Source organism: Antedon mediterranea, chromosome 4, assembly GCF_964355755.1.
Source record: "Antedon mediterranea chromosome 4, ecAntMedi1.1, whole genome shotgun sequence".
NCBI lineage: Eukaryota > Metazoa > Echinodermata > Crinoidea > Comatulida > Antedonidae > Antedon > Antedon mediterranea.
In genome coordinates, this window is record NC_092673.1 from 2,043,604 (window position 1) to 2,066,912 (window position 23,309).

Here is a 23,309-nt window from a genome sequence, read left to right on the forward strand (position 1 = left end):
TTGATATTGAAACTTTATACTTGGCCCTTATCAGTGACAATTATTTTTAAATAGTAATGATAATAATATAATAGTCCATGCACGAATTATCATCTCTTCTATAATATATTCGACTCTATAACCTTTAAGATATATTGTCCCCCTAAACATTTTTTTTCACATTTTTTGTTGAATGTGCCGTTTTAATGTCACGTAATAGTTATTCACTTTGACCAAAAACTAAATTGAAAAAAAAATGATTTAATGCAAAAAAACACTGTTGTCTGTCAGACAATGGTTTTTGGTTAAAATTAACCATTTCATTTGTCTTTTTATATGTGAAATAATGGTTTTTTTTTACAGTAAGTGAATAACTTTATTAAAACTGGCCTATTTAAAGTCTGATTTATTAATCTTAATTTTTTATGTTTTTGGGGACAATACATCTTTAATTTATGCAATTTGATTTTGAATGCCAAAACTCCGAATCAATTTTGGAGTAATATTATCATACTTTTATGAATAACGGAACAATATTTTAAATTACTATTATATATTTTCAGAGTATCCGTGGTGTAGTGCTGTAGATTCTGAGGCAGCGTTCTTGATTGATAGAAGTCCAAGATATTTTGAACCAATTCTGAATTATTTAAGACACGGCCAACTTATAATTGATGCTGATATATCGCCAAAAGGTACTATATGTAAATTCTCACTCCCTCATAAACCTCTCTCCCCATCCTCATCATAAATCCTTTCCTAACCTTTCTTCCTCCCATCTCCCCTACCTCCTAATAACACCCTCTCCCCTAACTCCTCTCTCCTCTCTCTCCTCTCCCTCCTAACACATTTACCACTCTTAACCTCTGTCGATCCTCCTCAATCCTCACATAGATGTGGTGAGTTTATAAGGATGAAACGATAACGTGCGCAATACAGCTGTCTTATTGTGTAAAATACTTTTACAAGTTATAATGTCGTTAGATTGAATAGCAATATTGCCAGCTTCAGATGTCTAATTATGGTGATAATTTTTTTGTATAAAGACATTAATATTATGCCTGGTAATAATTATGTGACATTTACGGATGTCTACTTGATTTACAGTATTGAAATTTATTAGAAATTCAAAAAATAATCAAAGGGCTATTTATAAATGTTTATTTATATGCAATGTGAATGTAGTGGAAGTCTCCATACGTGAAACTGGTTTAAATTTTTTCAAACATTGATATTATAATTAGAGTCCACAACGCCATGAGCAATGATCCATTCATTAGAAGTCGGCACTGTACAAGAGCTCGTATATTTATGTAAAGAATTATTTTTTCATAAAATACTGCTATCTCTAATTTGAACAGTGAATATTATCTTATTATTTAGAATAATTTCATATCATGTTGTGATTACAGGAATTCTAGAAGAAGCCAAATTTTTTGGTTTGCAATCATTGATACAAAAGTTAGAAAAGATAATAAAAGAAAGAGAACCAAAACCTCCACCAGGGGATCACACACCTATCACTCGCAGGGAGTTTGTGAAGATACTTCTAATGTGCCCATCAAGATCAGAACTACGTTGTCAGGTTTGTAATTATTCAATTTTTAAAAAAAATTGTTTTTTCATTTATTACTATTCTAAATTACTCTGGTGCGATATTTCTTTCTGGAAATATAATATAAAAAAGTTCTTTAATAAATGACATAACAGGTGCATTTTCTGGGTGAAATGAAGGGCATGTTTGTTGTGTATTATATATATTTATTTTTTTCTTCTGAATCTTTCATATTTGCATTGTGTTCCACAATATAGTGCCATTTACAAAGAAATTCAAACGATCCCGTATATTTTGTAATATTTTACTACAGAAAGCATGAGGTAGAGCAATATAATAATAATAATAATAATAATAATAAAATATGCTTTATTTAAACACGAAAACTTGGCTCAACTAGCAGTTGTTTTTCTGCAAGGTTGTGTATATATAAACAAAAAGTTTACAAACAAAAATCTTAACTACAATACATTATACTGAAATATAAATACTAATGAACAATCTTAACTACTGTTTTTGATGTTCATTTATGCTTTAAAATAACTACTGAATAGATTAAAAATAAAATACAAATAAAATTATAAGTATTTGTTAAAAATGTATTGCAATGAAAGTCAAAAGAAAATATAGATACGGAATTACTGAAGCACAGAGATCGTTAGGCTTAATATAATATACTTTGATACGTTGTTTTTGTATTTCAAAGGTAATATTTAATTATTTTTTTTAACGCTGCTGCTCTAGCCCGCTACGTCCCATTAGGACTACTCAATCAGAAGCTAAAGCAAGCAGCAGTTTTAGTTCTAAGGACGACAGTTTTGCGAAAATGGAAACTCCACTATAATTTATAGATTCCAGCAGCTACTGTAGACCCAAAAAAGTCTGGGAAAAGAGTCTATTAGGACATGTCATGCTAAAATTACAAATCCCAAAGCATTTTTGGTATATTCACTGTCAGATATTCATTGAATTATTATCGAAACAGTCCATTAAAGTTTGTGTTTGTAATAGGATACTTCACACTTGAAATATCTAGGGTGATGAAGTGACCCCCAGACTTGACAACAATCAAATTAACTAAAGTGACTAAAATTGAGTATTCACTTCTGTAACAAAAAAATAATATTTATTCACATATAAAAAGAGAAAAGAAACCCCAAAACCATTGTCTGACAGACAATTTAAGTATTTGTTGCTTTAAATTACAATTTTTTTTCAGGTAAAATAACTATTATGTGACAATAAAATGACACATTCAAAAACATTTGAACTAAAAAATATTTTTCAATAAGCGAGCAGCGTTTTTTGTAAGAAATATTTCTTGTTAATATACAGTATATACCATTAAGCATATATTATTCCTTAGTGTAAGTCTTAATGTGAATTATATTTGTCCATTAACCCATTTTATGATTTTGGGTACATGATAAATTGATACATATACTCATGCATTAACAACTTGATAGCTTTTTCTTTTTATCATTTAAACATGACTATACATGGGTGTATAATTACCTTACTTTCTGTTTGTCGTCATCGGTTACCAGTGTTTCATGATTACCGCTTTAATGTTTACATTAAAATATCATACTTGGTGTAACATGATGAATGTTTTCCTGTGTTTTAGTAGAGCTAATTTTAGTACAGTACATGCCTAACGATTCACTTTCAAAATAATTTAAAGAATAAAGATGCAGTAAACCGTTGTAATGTTTGTTTGAAGTTTATACATGCTAGTTTATATTTGTAATAACAAATACATTAATCAATAAAATGAGATTGGAAACAATTTTATTTTGTTGATGTTTATTTACGAGGGTGATCCATTCAGTTTAAACTTTGAGTAAATATTGCAAAACTTAGAATTTCAAAACAAACATTAAAACTTTAAATTTGTAACTATAGAAAGAAGAGTTCCATAGTTTTTTATTGCTAGAGACAAGGTTGTTTGATTTACATGGTAATGATAGAGTGAGAGAACATAGAAAATTCAATCGTGAAAAAATGTTCCTATTTTACACCTTTTATTATTAATAATATGTTGTTCTGATCGCACTTACAGTAATGCTTAAAGCCTTTAAGCGCTTTACATTATTACCCCCGGTCATTAAAGCTAGTAATCAGTGCAGTTGTGTTTTGACCTTACTAGGTACCCATTTGTACACCTGGGTGGCGAAAGACAAACATAAGTGTCTTGCCTAAGAACACAAGCAATGGAACGCCCATTATACCGATCACAAGTTCTGCGCGTCATGCTCTCACTCTATCATTACCATGTAAATCAAACAACCTTGTCTCTAGCAATAAAAAACTATGGAACACGTCTTTCTATCGTTACAAATTTAAAGTTTTAACGTTTGTTTTGAAATTCTTACATTCATACGTTTTGCAATATTTACTCAAAGTTTAAATTGTGTAATGCAAAGGTTTTCATATTTAAGTTAACATAATGTACATATAAATACAAAACATGAATCAATCAAATAGGTGAACAATTTGAATACTTAAGCTTGATCTCTGGCACAAATAATTATTCATTTATGCATTAAATTGTTCCTCTGTGTGGGCCCTTGATTGTATACACTTTATAGCATTCGTTATGTTGATATAATTTACTGTAGTATGCTTTGTGTTAATTATACTAAACAAAATGTAATTGGTTGGATGAAGTTTATACGTCAAACAAGTATTAACCAAGCTTAGGGATATGTCTGAAACTTGTACTTATGTTATGAAAGATGACAATTGGTCAGAAAGGATTTACTTTGATTTGATAGATTATTTTGTTTGTGTGAAATTTTTATACAGATGTAATGTCCCCAAATCATGCTATTTTCATGCTTGTATCGCCTACTATTTGCATGCCATGTTTGACACCCCAGTTAGTTATCCCCAGTTGTCAATACAAGATAATAATAATAAATAGTAATGTCCCCCAAATCATGAAAAATAAAGATTTTTTTTTATTTATTTTTTATTTGAACAATATTTAATGAGGATGATCCATCCAGCATCAGCTGATCATTAGGGACCCTCAAACAATACAAACAGTAAATACAAAATAAACTATAAAAACACAAAATTAACAAAGATATAAATATAAAAATACATTATGTGAATAAAATTAAACTTTGAATAGGCCTTAGTTATTAATTTCTGGCAAAAAACTGCACAAGAATATGGATTTCTCTTATAAAAAATTCAATCTTTAGAATTGTATTAATGAACTATAATGTTATCATTTACCTATTCAAATTAATGGTTTGATATTAATTATCCAAACAAGTGATGCATGTTATTTGTCTTATATTCTTATATATGTATTCTTGTATGACAATAAATTATCTGTCTAGTTCTGAAGACTTTAAATGTCATTATGCATATGTCATAGAAAATGTCATTATGCATATGTCATAGAAAATGGCATTTTGACAGCATGAAATAATTGTTAAATGTACAATGTTTTTTATTTGTGTGTGAATAATTCCTTAAAATTCCTTTAAAGATACATCCTTTCATAAACCTTTCAATGTCACATACACTAACAAGGTTTCATACTATTATGATTTTTCTTCTAAAACCATTAATACGGGTATATGAGGGCGTGTAGTGCAGTGTGTTGGACGTTCGACTACTGATTGTGAGATCAAGGTTCGAATCCAACTCTCGCTGCATTGCAAGATACTTTCTTAGTTTGCCTCTCTCCACCCAGGTGTATAAATGGTATCCGGGTTAGATCAAGTCACAACCTTGTGCTGATTGCTAGCTGCATTATGGGAGTATGTTTCCATACATGTTTGATCCAAAATGACTGGGGTAGTAATGTTCAGCGCTTAGAGGTTTCACAACATTAGGCAGTATATAAATCCAGGATAGTATTATATATTATATGGTTGGGCCGGAGTACTCTGGTTGCATTGATGGATTTATTTAGTCTTGTGTTCAAGGGGTTACAACTCAAATTGTATTCTTGAATATCATTCAGCTATACTGTATAACATGAAATATAAGAATTATTAACTGTCTATTATCGTAGTTTAAATCAGATTATAAGCATAAAAAACTGTATTAATAAACAAAAATTAATCTGTATGTATCTAATAATTTGCATGGCTCAAATAGCAATGGTGCTTATCGCATATAAAGCTCTGTCTACACTATCAAAAATGTTATGTGCTCAAATATGATAGTGATATGCCCAAAGATGGTAGTGATATTCCCAAAGATGGTAGTGATATGGACACATCACTTTTTGTTGTCACATAAAGTTTGATAGTGTAGACATAGCTTTTGATGAACATTAAGATAACTTAAGTAAACTTTAGCATTCTGTATGAACTAGCAGTAGGACAATTATTAATCTCCTTTGATAGTGGAATCATAAGCTATACCTCTAGACAGCTCAAAATTACCTAGTCGACGTGATTATTTAGACGTTAAAGTATAATGGTTTTAAATTTTGACATAAATTATTACTAGTAGATTGAGAAAGAATGATTTCAGATATAATGTTCTTCTACAAGATGTTACAACATAAACAGACTAGCTACTGGCAATAATCACATTTAAAAGGTTACACTGCTTGAAAAAAACTAAAATGCTATCAAAAGTCGAAAGAGAATACAATAAATGAGAAATAATATTAATCATAAATTACAATGAAATCGAACAATAAATTATAAAAAGAAGATGTAAATGTCAACGTGGTATTCAACACAAAGTCTGTCATATCACTTTTTAAAATTTATCTTTATGATCAGTTTTACCATTACCGTACTGACGCGGGTATAAGCCCACCCCCCTCGAACATGAAATCACGTCAAGTTTGGGGGTGGGCTTATACCCGAGGATCCAAAAATGCAGATCGTCAAAAACAGCACATGTACACTGTGTATTCCACCATGCGAGCGAGCGCCCTCAAGTGTACGACGTTGCCTCTAAAATACACGAGGTGTAGAGTGTCTGAAAATTAAGCTTATAGTTCGTGTAATTTATCGTAGAATATCTTATTTTAAACATCAATTTAACAAGAATTTATCAAGCAGAAAAGCAATTAATGGGTGGGCTTATACCCGAGTGCCTCATTTTTCATGAAAATTAGTCAAAAGTCGGGGGTGGGCTTATACCCGAGTATGGGCTTATACCCGAGTATGGGCTTATACCCGCGTCAGTACGGTATTTAAATGTACCCACTGTCTGTCCACTATTAAAGCTCTGTCCACACTATCATACCTTATGTAACAACATGTGATGTGCCCATATTGTCATGGTGATGTCATAACACTACCATATTTGGGCACGACAAACTTTTTTTGACAAACTAGTTTGATAATGTAGACAGAGCTTTAGGAGATAGGGAATTGTCTCATGATATAATCATGGTAGATGCTACACTGTTATTGCCATGAACTGAAAAACCTTATTTAAATTTTTTTTTTCAATTTAAATCCATTTATCAAAATTAAATTCTGCAATTTATTTTTAATAAATTTTCGTTTCAGGGTGTTAATTTTTGTGGTGCCGATCTTACCAGACTTGACCTACGATTTGTTAATTTTAAGTTAGCTAACTTAAGTGGAGCAAATTTATCCGGTGCAGATATGTCATTTTGTTCATTAGAGCGAGCTAATCTAGCAGGAGCCATTATGGATGTAAGTTCAGTTTGTGCATTAATGTTATTAATGTTGTGCATTAATGTTATTGCAAACTTTAAGTAGTAGTAGTAGTATATTATATAACAACTGACATACAGGTATAGTGTCTTCCTCTTGTACTGTCATAGAACAGGAATTTTAGCTATTAAGGCCAACACAGACAGCGTCGTAATACGAGTCGTCTCATCGGGTGAAAATTAAACTTGTTAAAATTGTTTAATGTTCTTCACAAACTAAAAATCAATCGATGATATCTTGTGACGTATCGTCTTGGACAGCACCGACGAGTCAAGTCCAGACAAGGCCTTTTTTTTGGACCTCATCATACGCCGCTGTCTGAGTTGTACTTTGCGTATCTAATACTAATGAAAGTTAACAAATAAACGGCTAACAGTATCTAATACTGTTAGCCATTTATTTTTTTAATTTTATTTGATTGTGTAAGAGCTTTTTGTAGATTTGTCAGATGTTCAACCAACTCTGACATTAGAAAACTTTTCAATTCACAATCACTGACCAAAATATGTTATGTTAGTTCATTGTGCGCATACTGGAATATTGGGGCATGTGTCACCTCCTTACCTTGATGCAGGGTTGATGATTTCTAGGTCCAGACGACGACCGACGACACATCGATTGACCTGAACTAAGTCGTTTGTCGCAAATCAAAAGCTCCTTATTGTTCCATCTGAGAACATTTTGGCAATTGATTCAGGTGACTTTAACAAATTCACTTTGAATCTAATTTTGAAATTATGAATAGTTGTGTGCTTGTGAATGTCCAAATCAAATTCTTTTTATAAATAAGTTTCATAAAACAGTTTCATTTATTATACAAAACTAGTAGGATCTAATTTGTTTTTTACAGGGAGCAAACCTACAGGGTGTGAAGATGGTTCTTGCCAACTTAGAGGGCGCATCGTTACGAGGCTGTAATTTTGAGGATCCTTGTGGAGCCAAAACAAATATGGAAGGCAAGTATTATCACTCACTTACTCACTCTTCTAAAATGTTCTTGTTATTTTGATGATGAACTCTTTTAAAAATCAGTATTATATATAAATCAATGTACAAAATTGCAGACATTATTTTAAATTTCATTTCTTTAATGATGATATCTTTTAACAATTATCTGATTGTCCCAAATTTTAAATAAATAACAGATTGAATTGCAAAAAAAACTAAAAAGGTGTTTTTTAATTCTTTGTTTCTGTACTGTAACTTGTAACAACAAAAGAACATTTTTAAATGAATAGTTTTACATTACAGCATATGGCGCCATAGATTGTGTATTGTAGAAGTAACTTTACCACTAGAAGCAAAACACATTAAAAAATCAATTGCCCCTCCTGTGAATACTCTTGATTAAATTAAACATTTTAAATCAATAATATTTTAAATGTTAATTATGCTTTCCAAACATAACTACATGCCCCATCGCTATATCAAAGAATATTAACTTGTTTTTTTGAGTGAACAACATAGCTTAAAAGCTTAACGCTATTTCTGGTTCACCTGCGTGATCTGAAACTAACCACTTGGTCAATTATATATACCAGCTTCCTCAATCCACAATAGCTTGTTAAATTGATGACATGTTAAATTGATTGATTCCCTATACTGCCTGTAGCTTATTTATTTATTTCACCATGGATTTTTTTACATTTCGTATTTTATTTCTCTTACATCTAGCATTTTCAATTTTTTGGGGAGTTTTTTTCAGTTTTTGCAAGATGTCTAAATTTGGCGATTTTGTTTTTCAGAAAAATTTGCACTGTTTAATAACCTCATAACAGAGTAGGCCTACTAGTACACATTTATATATTATATTTATTTATAAATTATATATACATAATATTTGGCGAATATAAACACATATTGAAAGTGAAAAATACTCTATTTTTTTTAGATATTCCATCCAATTAGATATATAAATTTTATGTTTAATAAACATGACCAAATTTGTATAAACTAAACAGTGTATTCCACTACACAAACTTTCAGATTTCACAAACTAGACACAATTAACCTTATATATACACTGAATGATTTTGTATCGTCTACGGAATTAGCTAAATTGTGTCAATAAACTTTTAATTAAACGCCACTCTTTACGGCCGATCTGATTAACTGCATGTTTATTTTACCGCTTTAGCTACATGAGTACTTTAGACTTCTAATGTACTCTAGCTTTATGTGATTAATTTTTTTTTCCTCGAAGTTGACATTTAAATGTTGCATGCATACCTTAGATTTAGAGCCATTGTATATCTTTCCAAAGTATAATATTACTGTATATTGGTCAGATCATAGAGAAATCCTAACTTATTTTTTCATAGTCAGATGTTTGTCCTCCCTAACGAAATAATAATTAGGTTTCATATTGAAAATTGAAAACAACAGCTAGATATCATAGTACGTACTTAGTTACTTACTTACCGTACATAAGTTTCTTGTTTCTTGTTTAAGATGTATTGTCCCTTTGACTAATTCCCAAAAAATAAAAAATAACAGATTTCGAAAAAAGGTGGGTCATTTTGAAGTATCATAATAGTTATTAACTATCACCAAAAATTTTTTGGAAAAAAAAAAAATTTAACTGAAATACAGACGTTTTTTTGTTAAAAAAATAACTTTGACTTCCAGTCAAAGTTTTCAATCAAAACATATACCATAATGAAACGCGCTTGTTTGGCTACTCTGTATGCATAATCATAAAACTTCCTCATGATCTGTGTCAAAATACCTTCTTAACCGTGACGACTTGTAAACAATCCTAATTTAGCATATGGGTGTTTCCATAAATTAATAATGCGTACTCATGGTTTGAAATCTTTGTTTACTTTCGCTCGTGACGATTTTCCAGATGAAATGTAATCAAACTAATTTACCTGTTAATTACGTAAACTTGTTGTTTTTGGCTCAAATTTTCGACTAAAAGTGAATAACTTTAATATTACTTTGATATGGCCACTTTAAATTTAGAATATTTTGACCTTCATTTTTTTGTGTTTAAAGAGACAATACATCTTTAACTTTATCCAATCAATAGTAATATTTGTTTAGTGATAATATTGATAACCACAATAACTTGTATAGTATAGTGATATAAAAAAATGGAAAACAATTTTTTGTCACATATATACAGTGATTATTCAAAGTAATGGTATAAAAAAAAATAGAATAATGATTGTTTATAAATACAACCAATTAACAATGAAAAATAACACTATTAATAGTATTGAAACATTTGTAAAAAATACCAAAGTTGAATAATACAATACTGAATAAATACAATGTTTCATTAAAGGTCTACAATCAATGAAAAAGATGAATACATATACAGTAATATTGTATAAAAAATAGCAGATAGTGTTTAAAAAGATTATATTAACAAAGGATGGTTATAAGCAAAAGTTATATATTGATTGATTGAATCAGGCAGCACTATAAGCCAGGCTTTAAAATGTGAAGTCCTATGTCATAAAAAAAATTTACAATAATAACAATAAGTAAATGTATGTATATATCAATAACACATGAGGTAATGTCATGAGTCGTTATGGAGACAATAAGCAATAATCATAAATGACGGTAATAAAAAAGCTTAAAGACCCCTTCCTTGCAATTTTGGACGTTTTTTGGAAAATAATACATATATATCACTTTAAAAACATTAAACCATGTCATTCCTTGTCTTAAATGTACGTTTTATGGTAAATTATGATAAAAAGTGAGAAACAATGCACTAACTAAGTAGCTCACGGCGACTGACCTCTTGTGGACGGTCTTAGGCCTAGCCTAGCTAGGCTTAGTTTTGTAGGCCTAGCTGGTAAACATCGGTAACGTACGAACATCGTATGCTAGCTATATACCTAGCCTGACGTTGTATAGTTGCTGCATTAATTGTCTTTCTATTTTTGCCAGACTCCGTTGATACAAATTGGGGAAACCCGGTAAAAAGTTATGAGTCTTCCATTTGTTTTGGCCTCACGATCGATCGAAAAGTGGGCGAATTACAGGTGAAAAACAAAAATATCAATCCGCGCGCAATGCATTTTGGGATTTATAGCGGGGCGCTATAATTATTAGAATCGACTTATTTTTCACATTTTTAACCGTTTAAAGACGAAAAAAGTTATCGCAATAGGACCATATAGTATTATTTTTACATTAAATATAGTTTGTGATCTTAAATTAGATCTAAAAAACGTAGGGAAGGGGGCTTTAACATTATAATATTAATTTACTTAAGTACTTATACCTTATACTTACCTTACTTGCCTACCCTTACTTACTTACATACATAACTTATACTTACCACACTTACCTACCCTTACTTACTTACCTACTCTTACTTACTTACATACATAACATATACTTACCAAACTTACCTACCCTTACTTACTTACCTACCCTTACTTACTTACCTACCCTTACTTACTTACATACATAACTTATACTTACCACACTTGCCTACCCTTACTTACTTACCTACCCTTACTTACTTACCTACCTTTACTTACTTACCTACCCTTACTTACTTACTTTCATACATACATAACTTATACTTACCTTACTTACCTACCCTTACTTACTTACCTACCCTTACTTACTTACATACATAACTTATACTTACCACACTTACCTACCCTTACTTACTTACCTACCCTTACTTACTTACATACATAACTTATACTTACCACACTTACCTACCCTTACTTACTTACCTACTCTTACTTACTTACATACATAACATATACTTACCACACTTACCTACCCTTACTTACTTACCTACCTTTACTTACTTACCTACCCTTACTTACTTACATACATAACTTATACTTACCACACTTACCTACCCTTACTTACTTACTTAGCTACACTTACTTACCTTACATACTAACTTACCATACTTAAAGTACCTTACTTACACCAAAGAATGTTACCATAAATTATCAGTAAAAAATAAGTGTAATTTGTGTAAGAGCAGAATATTATAATAAAACAATTTATATTTATTGTAATAATATTTTATCCCATTAAATGAGAGACCTAGTCAATTTTTGTTTATAAACATTGAAAACATCATCAGTAGCTATGAGGGGGGATATTGACATGTTTTGCCCACAGCAGTACATCTAGTTAAAATCGTTAAGATGCTTTTACACACAGCAGCTGCTTGATCAGAATTTATTTTAAAATGCCTGGATGTTGATTAAAGCAGTACATTATGAAGCGATTATGCAATATTATTAAATACCAATAGAATAAGTTACCTAATGCAAGTATACTGTTGTAGAGAAATGTGTAACATTTGATGCTATTTTTAGTTTGTTGTATCTTTTGTTTATATATGTTAATAATAATAAGAATACGAATTTGTAATGCGCCAATTCCAGCAGTAAGAGTTTTCTTGTTTTCAAAAACCAATTCAATTCATTTTCGAATGACCAGATAGTGTCAAACTATTTTTCATACATAAAAACATTAATTGTGTACTTCTTTTTAAGGTGTAAACATGAAAGGGGTCGATCTTGAAAGTAGTCAGATGACTGGGGTTAATCTAAGAGTAGCAACGTTAAAAAATGCAAATCTTCATAACTGTAATCTACGGGGTGCAGTATTAGCTGGGACTGATCTTGAGGTAAGACAGACATTTTCATAACTGTAGTCTACTGGGTGCAATCTTAGCTGGGACTGATCTTGAGGTAAGACAGACATTTTCATAACTGTAATCTACGGGGTGCAGTATTAGCTGGGACTGATCTTGAGGTAAGACAGACATTTTTTCATAACTGCAATATACGGGGTGCAATATTAGCCAGGACTGATCTTGAGGTAAGACAGACATTTTCATAACTGTAATATATGGGGTGCAATGTTAGCCAGGTTTGATCTTGAGGTAAGACAGACATTTTCATAACTGTAATCTACTGGGTGCAATATTTGGTATATTATGATTCTAGTGGTTAAAGTAAAACATATGCCATGTTTCTAACAGTATTAAACATTAAGTCAATAATCATTGTTAAGTTAACTATTTGATATTGTGACAGAAGAATCTAATTTTAAAAGATAACAGTAATAGAGTTCAAACTTAAGTAAGTGCTTGCTTTTGGAAAAAAGAAATGTTAAAACGTTCTTTTAATGGATGTTTTCTAAGTATTGTATGATTTATGTGATTGCATCCGTATGTTGGTTATTAAGTTAAGTTAGTATCAGATAAATTTATTCAACTGCCTACAATTTCCCAACCTTTAGAGGTATAGTACTCGACCGCGACTTCAAGTTGAAGGAATCTAGGTTAGTTTGATAACCTAAACTTTTGAGTTTTCAATAAATACATAGTCTGAAATGTGAAATGAAATATGAATAGATAGATATAATTTTTCATATCATTCTTATAACTGTAGTACAACATGCAGACAGAATAGACATATACTATTACATTTAATTCTTTCAACAGACGTCTTAGTAAATTCGTGACATTTCTATGTTAACAAATTAACTGAATCCTTTGAATAGACTATGTGGATTGGGATACATTGATCCAAAATTAGTGACAACGTCGGATTATGGTAATGGAAGTAACTAGTGTACGTAATGTCTACAACAGATAATGGGGATTTAATTATAACAATACAATTACACTTTATTTAAAATATGTTATTATTAATATTGTTTAACAAATAAACTTTATTCCAAGATTAAATGTGTTTCCAAACTTTACATTTAATAATATTACGTAATTTCAAATCAAATCATATCAAACATTCTTTATTCATCATCAAAAACATGAAAAATAAAACAAAATAAAGGACAACTAAGGATGCATAGTCAGATGAAATCAGACTTTTAATAAACCATTTTGAAGTTTCAATAAAGTTAATCACTTCTGAAGAAAAACCCCGGTTTTCACTTATAAAATGACAAAGTAAATGGTTAATTTCAACTACAATCCAACTTTTTGCTTTAAATTGTATTTTTTAAGTAAATAATTTTTTTTCCAATTTTTATTCAAAGTGAATAACTATTATGTTACAGGGAACAAAGTATTCAACAACAGAAATTTTTAAGGTCCTACACATCGTGAAACTATTAAAAGTACATAAATGATATTGAAATTAATATTGTTTAATATAACATTGATATCATAACTCAATATAGGTCTTTGCACTGTAGCCTGTGATAGACATTATAAAAAAAATATGTTTATAATACCAATATAATGATACACAAACTCCCATATGACTTTTGCCTGATGAATCAAGACGGAACGGATTCTACGAAATTGATATGGGATACCAAATCAATCAAACCTGTACTTTAAGATAGAAATTAAAAAACACGTACAAATGAAATGAGAAACACGCAGTGCTCATTAATATTATTGAGACATTGTACTTTTATGATCTCTAAAAGGCCTACAGTACAACTCCTCTCTATGAAATACACCATTATGAAATATCAATCAATAATAATTATTAATCTAGGGAAAGAGATTAAACTATAAACTGAAAATAAAAGTGTAAGCAATATGAAATTCTGTAACCATGACAAAAAAAGTCCCTAAGTAGGACAACAAAAAGTTCCTAAAAATGACATTTTCACTTCATACTATCTATTGACTAACATCCTCTTAAACATGGGACAGCATTTTCCCTTGCAAATGGTTGTGATATATAAGGGTCTATTATGACTGGTGGATCAAAGGTCAGGAAGGGGTTATTTAAATATAGTATAGTTTCTTTCTTTCCACATAGCAAAGATATGAATTCTGTATGTATTATAAATCCAAATGCAAATTACTGAAAATAATGACAATGCTGTGGGTATCAATGGCTGGATCTCAATGGATATACAAAATAAAATAAGCAAAAAGCTAAATCAAAACGATAAAGTAAAACAGTCAGAACAATTAGCAGAGCTTTCGGGCAACACTAGCCCTTTACAGTGCTACAATGTCATAAAAGTACAATCTTGTTGTTTGCTAATTTAATTAATTTGCCCTAAACAAAAATAATTATCAATATTTCTCTAAATGAGTCCCCCGCCTTGCATTATGTGTATTGACCTGTGTGGATCTAAGTACTAAACACACAGGTGACGGCCTAGATGCAATTTCCTTGAAATTGTACGTCTATTTACCATAAATTAAATTATGTACAGAAGCCATAAGCAAATAATAATAGTTATTATGTCTGTTTAGACTTAAGTTTCTTAGAGGATATCGACCCAGTATAATCATAGATAATATTATATCGCTATGATTGGATCATAGTGGTAGACTAGACCCTTGTGATTGGATATAGTGAAATTTATTTAAACGTTTAAAACCTCTGACGACGTTCACACTCTAACTGTATGTTTTTTAGATATTACTGTACATCAGTTTATTTTACTGGTTTTTCTCACATTCAGCGAATCGGTTCCTAAATTTTAAATGTGTGTTCAAATAAAATGTAATTAAAGAATTTTTACCACTGTTCAATTTAATTTCAGAACTTCTACCTTACAGAATGATGACCTTATTTTGCAAACGCTGTGTACACTGACGTTGTTTAATGCACTCATCCACAAATCTTAACTTGATTTATTTAATTCTCAAGATTTATCATTTGATTTATTATTTTAAAACCTGAATGAATTAAAGCGTGACTGATGCAAGTATCCATGTAACCTAGGCCGACTTACAGTTTTTTATAAAGCATGCTGAACATCTTCACTTACTAACATATAATTGATTCAACATATGTATAATTTATTACTTTTATGTATATATATATATATACTTTTTTTTCTGATACTTAGTACTTCCTTTTCCATGCTAGTTTAGTTTTATAGCTTTTAATTAGATTAGTGGGCGCCTAAGTCTGAGTTAGTTAGTCACCAGTAGACCGAACAGTGACAGAAGGTTAGAGTTAAAATTGGCTTTTTGGGGGGGTTGTTCCAGTTCCCCTCAAACGCTTTTCTAATACTTGGTGCTATACACTTTGGCACAGGGGTTAAAGCATTGCTCCGGCCGGGTCACCGCAGTTGAGTCTTTATCCACCCTGTTCCTCCCCACCTAGGGGACAAAAATGGCTACCAATACTGGGAAGGTAATTTAGACTCGTTTATAAAGACAGTGGTGAGTCTAGTTTTAATGCTAAAATGGAGATGGACACTATAGCCATTTAGCAGTGTACATCGTGCATTTATGTCTATCCATAATTGAAATCTATTTTTGCTGTTCAACAAAATTTAATTCTCTGACATATGCCTATCAAAGAGAAAGTTCCGGGTTCAAATCTCTCATTTCATCACAGATTTCATTACAAAAAGTCATTTTTAGTGTACAGTATCACCTATTTAGCATTTCTCTATGGCTTTAAATTTATATATTGAAAGATATCAATTTTTGAAATGTATTTTAATTTTCTATCGTTTTTTTTTTTTCAGAATTGTATCTTATCTGGATGTGATCTACAGGACGCTAACCTGCGTGGTGCTAATGTAAAAAATGCATCTTTTGAAGAGATGGTGAATCCCTTGCATATGTCGCAATCTGTGCGATAGTGTCTTATCTGGATGTGATCTTATACGTGACCCTAACTTTCGTAATCCCTTGCATATGTCGCAATCTGTGTGATAGTGTCTTATCTAAATGTGATCTACGTGACGCTAACATGCGTAATCCCTTGAATATGGCGCAATCTGTGCGATAGAGTCTTATCTAGATGTGATCTACAGGACGCGAACCTTCGTGGTGCTAATGTCAAAAATGCATGAATCCCTTGCATGTGTCGCAATCTGTGCGATAGTGTGTGTTTTTTTTAATTGACATTTTAAAAGTTACATTCAGGAAGGCATGTGTTAGTGAATCTTTTTAAGAAATAGTAAATTTGATAAGTGAATTCAAAAGACATTCATAATTGTCACTTTCAAAGAGTGACATTTGTATGCGCACTTCTATGACAAACGTGACATCAGAAATAGACTACGCTACTATTAGCATAATTAATGTGTTTAACGTATTTGGTACTTGCAAGATTCTGCAAAATAATCATTAATAATTATTTTTTAAGTATAGAAAAATATACATCAGGCGATGAATTAATGTCGGGCATAAATAAATAGCAATGGTAATGCCACACTAATATATACAATATTGCAAGCCATTATGGATCGGTGCAATGTAGTTAAATTCACCGTTATCAATAAAGTCTACTTAAATTGGCGATTACAAAAATGCGTAAGTTAAAAATTGGCGTATACGACCTACTACTAACTGATCATGCTTCAATATTAAATTATTACAGTAGGCGTACTAACACACAGATGTTCCTATTTTAAAATATATTTATATTTGTTGATCCTAAAGACAATTTGGCGATCGAATCTAAAATACTTTTACTGAAAATTTTAGAAGCTACCGGTAGAGACGGCTGAACTGCACGTAAGAAGTGGGCCACGGCAGTAAGAGTCACCGCAAGTACATGACTCTTCCTATATCCATAAGCTAATCAGTGAATTCCCAGTGATTTTCATTGCGGAACACATAATTTTCAAGATCATCTAAATCAAGCAACTGTATTTACGACGAGATGTCGGTGACTTACTTTTATATCCAAACGGAAAATTCATTACTTATGTGTAATCGTACCTCTATATTCGAGAACAGCCTTTATATTAAAAGATTTATTCGGAGTTTTCGAAGTTTAAATGATGGCTATGTTATTATTGTTAAACCTTACATTTTTGTATTCATTCATTGTGCATATTGTTTACCTGCTTGCAAACAGTACTCGTTTGTTTTTAAAGTCGCTGGATTGCATGATTAAAATGATAGTCTGTTGTTTTAATAGGCGAAGGTTTCTCATTAAATATATCAAAGTATACATTTATGATGTTTGTATTTAATAGTGAATAATCTGATAAAAGTAGAATGATCGGCACCAACGAGACTATTATCCAATGCATTCGGATTATCTATCGTCGTCCCCCATTAACCAATATCCTTTGTCCCATATCCATTTTTTCCGGTCGTTCCTAATATCATTCGTCCGGTCATTCCCGTCTCATTCGTCCGATCGTTCAGTATCATTCTTCCGGTCGTTCCCGTCTCATTTACGTAGATAGTGTGCACTGGAACTAACTTCGAGCATCCTTTCCATACAAAATGAAAAACCTAATTAACTTATCTTATCACTTTTGATTAGTTCTGCTTCTGGAAATTACAGAAGTGTTGTTACAAACGGCATTTGATTTCACCTTAATTTAGGTTAAAGATATTTAAAGCCGTCTCAGTTGCATATTGCCTGATTGGTCATTTGAATAAGGTTATCTTCTGAGCCGTACGGTACCGTAGCAATTTATTTATCGCTGATGCATCTATCCTTTAACGAAATAATGTGTCTTTCACGCGTTGTCAAACTAAAGCTTGGTTCCCACTAGAACGTAACGCAAGGACGTAAACGCAACGCAAGCGTTTTAACCAATGACAAGAGATGTTATAGACAGTGATCTCTTAATAGTATCAACTGAAATGGTTTAGCCGTAGTTTTATACCATTATATAACTGTCCCTCATTTTGTTCACGGGCAAGTGTCCTCTTGATAGAGAGTGTCCCAAAGGTGGGGTGGGGTCCTCCACTGTTCTTTGATCTATCCTCTATAATGGTCTATTTTTATGAAATAATTACGGCACACTTCCACACTCCCCATTGATGATTTCGCCTACGTCATACCGGGTGCTGATTTAATCAACTTCATATCTAGAGAATACTTTCTCATTTGGGAAATTATGTTCACAGATTAAAAATGAGTAATCTCAACCATTTCTATAAATCGATAAATAAACTCTGAAGTTGTTAATTCATTTCTTTTCTTGACGTCAGGTTTCAATCAACTGAAGAACGTACTGTAGTTGTTATGGAACGTGTTTTAATGTTAAAACCCATGGTTTATTGTATCTAATTGGTTGAAATCGTGTGTGTAGCTTTTTTTATATATATTATTAATGATGAGTGTAGTACACTCACCACTGCGATGACGTAAGAAACTTCTTTATTAAAATAATGAAAGCGAATACAGAAGGTATTAAAATCGTAAAATTACGATTGTAGTCGAACAGAAAAAGAAATACTTTCTTGTAATTAACTACTATATTCTCTGGGAGACAAGTTGCGTAATTACGGCCTTGAAATTATATAACGAAAAAGTCTTCGGGGAAAAAATTACCGGATTAAAAGATCACTAATTTATAACGTCTTGGATCCGCCCTATGACTGACCTAATAACTCATAGAAATTGTTAATTAATATTTCATAAACAATCCATTTAATGGTTTTTATCTGTGTATGTTTCTTGATGTGTAGGCTGACCTAATAGTGATTCCACAAGGCTATGCAAAATACGGCTATGTACGAAAACTGGAATAACCTTGGGTTTAGTTATTGCCTATCTTTCACAAAAGGGGTCCCCAACTTATGTACGAAAAAAATATCGCAGATCGGCTACATCTGAATAATATGCAAATTAAAATATGCTATTGTCGTTTACGATACGGTGTGTGAACAGAGCGAATATGCATTGCTTGTGCATCAGCAGCAGGCACCGCCGTTTGAATTTAGCTCAAATTCAGGTATGATTCGATTGATCTTATGTTTTATGTTTTATTGACAATTATAATTGTGTTTTTGATTGTCAATTCGTGTATAGTTTTCAGATTACAGGCAGTTGTTCATGTCTTCTTTTAGGCTATAGGCATGTGGGTATGTTATGTCATCCATTAAAGCCCAACTCAGACTGCGTCATACGATGAGGCCCGAAAATAAAACGTGTATCCCGACTATCGCCCGACTCTATCTCAAGACGTCTCGTCTCGTCGGACCTCGTCGTACGATGCAGTCTGCATCGAATCATGCGTCGTCGTTACATACCATGCCCAGTACAGCATTAAACGGTACTCACAAATATGTTTTTACACAGACGAGTTGTAACGGTAATAACAAATATATACTCTTGTTATTCCTTATATGACCAGTAACACAACGCAGAGCGGACGGACGGTTTTCGCTCAAGGTGGATACAGATTCTACTTGGACAAGCTACGCGGTTTACCGCTATACCGTGTTAGCACACACAGATTTACCGTAATACGGTAGATTTGTTCTTTTTGACTTCACTTAACAAACGTAAAAACAGTATATATATAAATATACAACTACTATCATTAAATAAAAGCTTCGTATTTCGATTTCGTGTTTTTTTAATATTCAGAGTACAGGATTTTAATCGCTTTAGCACAAAAACTTATGCGCAAGAAAAATATAAAAAAACAAGCGTGAATCGGACTTGTGTGTATATCGTTCGCCTAAGCCAACCGAAACCATTTATATTTGTGGTGTGAATAGAAACGGACAACATTAAGCTTACCATCGATCAAAATCAGACAGAAACGATCTTGTTTGTTCAAATCGACTTTTCTATGAAAGAAGACTACATTTATTATCATCATCGTTTATACGCAATTTAAAATATTCCCTACGTCACATTTACAATTTCACTCTTCACTGCTTCTTTAGACCTATATATAATGCTTGGCTAAATCCATAATGTTCAAATCATACGAGAAATTTCCATTGCAATTTCATCAAAAGTACATTCAAATTAATGTCAAAGGGTCCGTGTTGCACTCCTCAAATATAACTGGTTATTCTGAACATGGGTTCTGGGTCAAAGGTCGGACCTAGAGCTATGTCAATGGGCCACCACTTTGGAACGAGTGAGGGGAAATCTGTTTAATACTATACGGCCGTACCCTAATGTGCAAGGTGACACATTCAGTACCTGTCCCCTAATGTATCATGTCCCCTAATGTCTCATGTCCCCTAACTTTTTATTCCCCCTATTTAGGCCTACTCTATATGAAATATTTAGCCTTAAAGCATGAACTTTAAATATAATATCTGGTTAATTGTACATAGATAAAATATTTGTAACAGAAATCAAGACGAAAAAACATGAATTTCCCTTAATATGGTAAAAAATTCTGCCATAAAAAAACCAGGAAGACCTTTTTTCAGTAGTTAGGTAGTTAACCTAATGTAATAACATGTCTGGTGACTCCCTAGAAGGTGAAAAAAGATGGTGGATATATGGTGGATAATTTTTGCTATAGCATGAAAATAAAAATCTGAAGTTGAATAAAAATACCAGAAATGTAATATTCAAGTTATATTACCTATATTTAGTCATCTGATAACATTTTTTACCACACCATTTATTTTTCATAGCTTTTTAAAATGCCAACATTTGTGTACAAAAGAATAGAGATTTTACTGTGTAATTTGAACTATCCCCCCACTGATAAGAAAATGCTTATTTTCAACAAGCTCGTGTAACACAAATAAAATCCTAAAAATTAAGAAACATAGGGGAAACTATAGATCGATAATTATTGGAATGTATGATCAATAGAATTTTTTTTCCCGCACCTGGCCTTTAAGGCCAATTTACACAGACGAGCGGTAACGGTAATACAAAATATAGAATGTTATTCCTTATGACCATTTACACACAACTCGGAGCCCAAGATAGATACAGATTCTACGTGGGGCAGGCTACCGCGGTTTTTCACTTACCGTACCGTTACCGCTCGTCTGTGTGTAATTAGCCTTTACTGTTATTACCTATATCAGTGTTTGATTACATAAACGGTTTGTATTCAGATGCTGTACCTAAAGTGCTTCATGTTTTGTTCATCATCTAAAGTGCATATTAACCCTCATGATTATTATCATTAATGTGTATAATCAGAACGAATTGACTGTGATTGTCACATCCAATTTCACCAAGTAAAATGACTTTTTCTTTATTGGAAATTAGTCCAACAAAAAAAAAGTTCTTGATATTCGTCGTGCAACTTCAAATGCTAATTTTACGGCAGATTAAAAAACTTTTTAAACTCGTCTCTAAAGCGTGGTTCCCACTAGAACGCAACGCAACGACGTATTGACGCAAAGTGTTGTATTGCGTAATCACAAGTGGGAATCGACAACGCAACAGTGCTGCAAACATCGCAGGTTTGATTTCACGCAGGCGGAGGCAAACACAATTATTAGGACATTTTCTTGCGTTGCGTAGATTGCGTTACGTTGCTTCGCTAAAGCTTGGTTCCCACTAGAACGTAACGCAAGGACGTAAAGGCAACGCAAGCGTTTTAACCAATGACAAGCGAAGTTATAGACAGTTAGCAATCACAAGCGAATAAGCCATCGCTTGTGATTGGTCAATTCACTTACGTTGCGTTACGTCCTTGCGTTGCGTTACGTCCTTGCGTTGCGTTACGTCCTTGTGTTGCGTCGCTAGTGGGAACCACGCATAATGGGAACCAAGCTTAATGCTTGGTTCCCACTTGAGACACAAGACAAGGACGTAACGCAACGTAAGTGAGTTGACCAATCACAAGCGATGGATTATTCGAACTGTCGCTTGTCATTGGTTAACTCGCTTGCGTTGCGTCTACGTCCTTCCGTTGCGTCTCTGTGGGAACCACGCTTTAAGCGCATTGAGACTGTGAATGCTCTGAGTCTAGATTATTATTGTGGTTTGTTATTATTACTATCAACGCGGAATACCTATATAACGCGTCTAGACCATCGCTTTTCATAACCTAGGCTAGAGACAATTATTTTTACCACAAACAATCCTAATCGTTCCGTAAGAAAGGTTTTAAATGTTTTTTTTATGATTTATCACCATAGCGATGACATCCGAAGGCGTTTAGATATCTCTTATTTATCACCAATACTTAACACGGTAACAGAGATAATAAATCAGTTTTGTCGTTGAATCTTATTTAATTAATGAATAGGATAACATAAATGTTAACGAGTTGTAGAGGCTCATTTAAATCGCTAATCATTGAATAAACTTTATTTACGTTTCGTTTCTAAATTTGTAACTTGTTTCTTAGAAGGCCGGCTAGACTGCCCTATGGTGACTGCAAAAAAACCCTTGCAATGATAATTTAATTCGACTGATATGAATAACATTTAAATAGATCCACTTGATATTAAATGCATACTGTGTTTGACAAGCACTTCTGAGCTTGTATGTCAATTTTAAAATGGC

The 23,309-nt window shown here is 32.1% G+C and overlaps 1 protein-coding gene across 1 annotated transcript in view; it reads left to right on the forward strand.

Annotated features, from left to right (window-relative positions):
* Positions 1-18,154, forward strand: part of LOC140046175 (BTB/POZ domain-containing protein KCTD9-like) — a 28,063-nt gene extending 9,909 nt beyond the window's left edge. Inside the window, exons 6-11 of the mRNA XM_072090733.1 lie at positions 543-674; positions 1,392-1,564; positions 7,036-7,185; positions 8,057-8,162; positions 12,702-12,835; positions 16,633-18,154. Coding sequence (XP_071946834.1) covers positions 543-674; positions 1,392-1,564; positions 7,036-7,185; positions 8,057-8,162; positions 12,702-12,835; positions 16,633-16,749 — 812 coding nt within the window. The 3' untranslated portion in view covers positions 16,750-18,154. The remainder of the gene's footprint in view (positions 1-542; positions 675-1,391; positions 1,565-7,035; positions 7,186-8,056; positions 8,163-12,701; positions 12,836-16,632) is intronic.
* Positions 18,155-23,309: the final 5,155 nt, after the last annotated feature.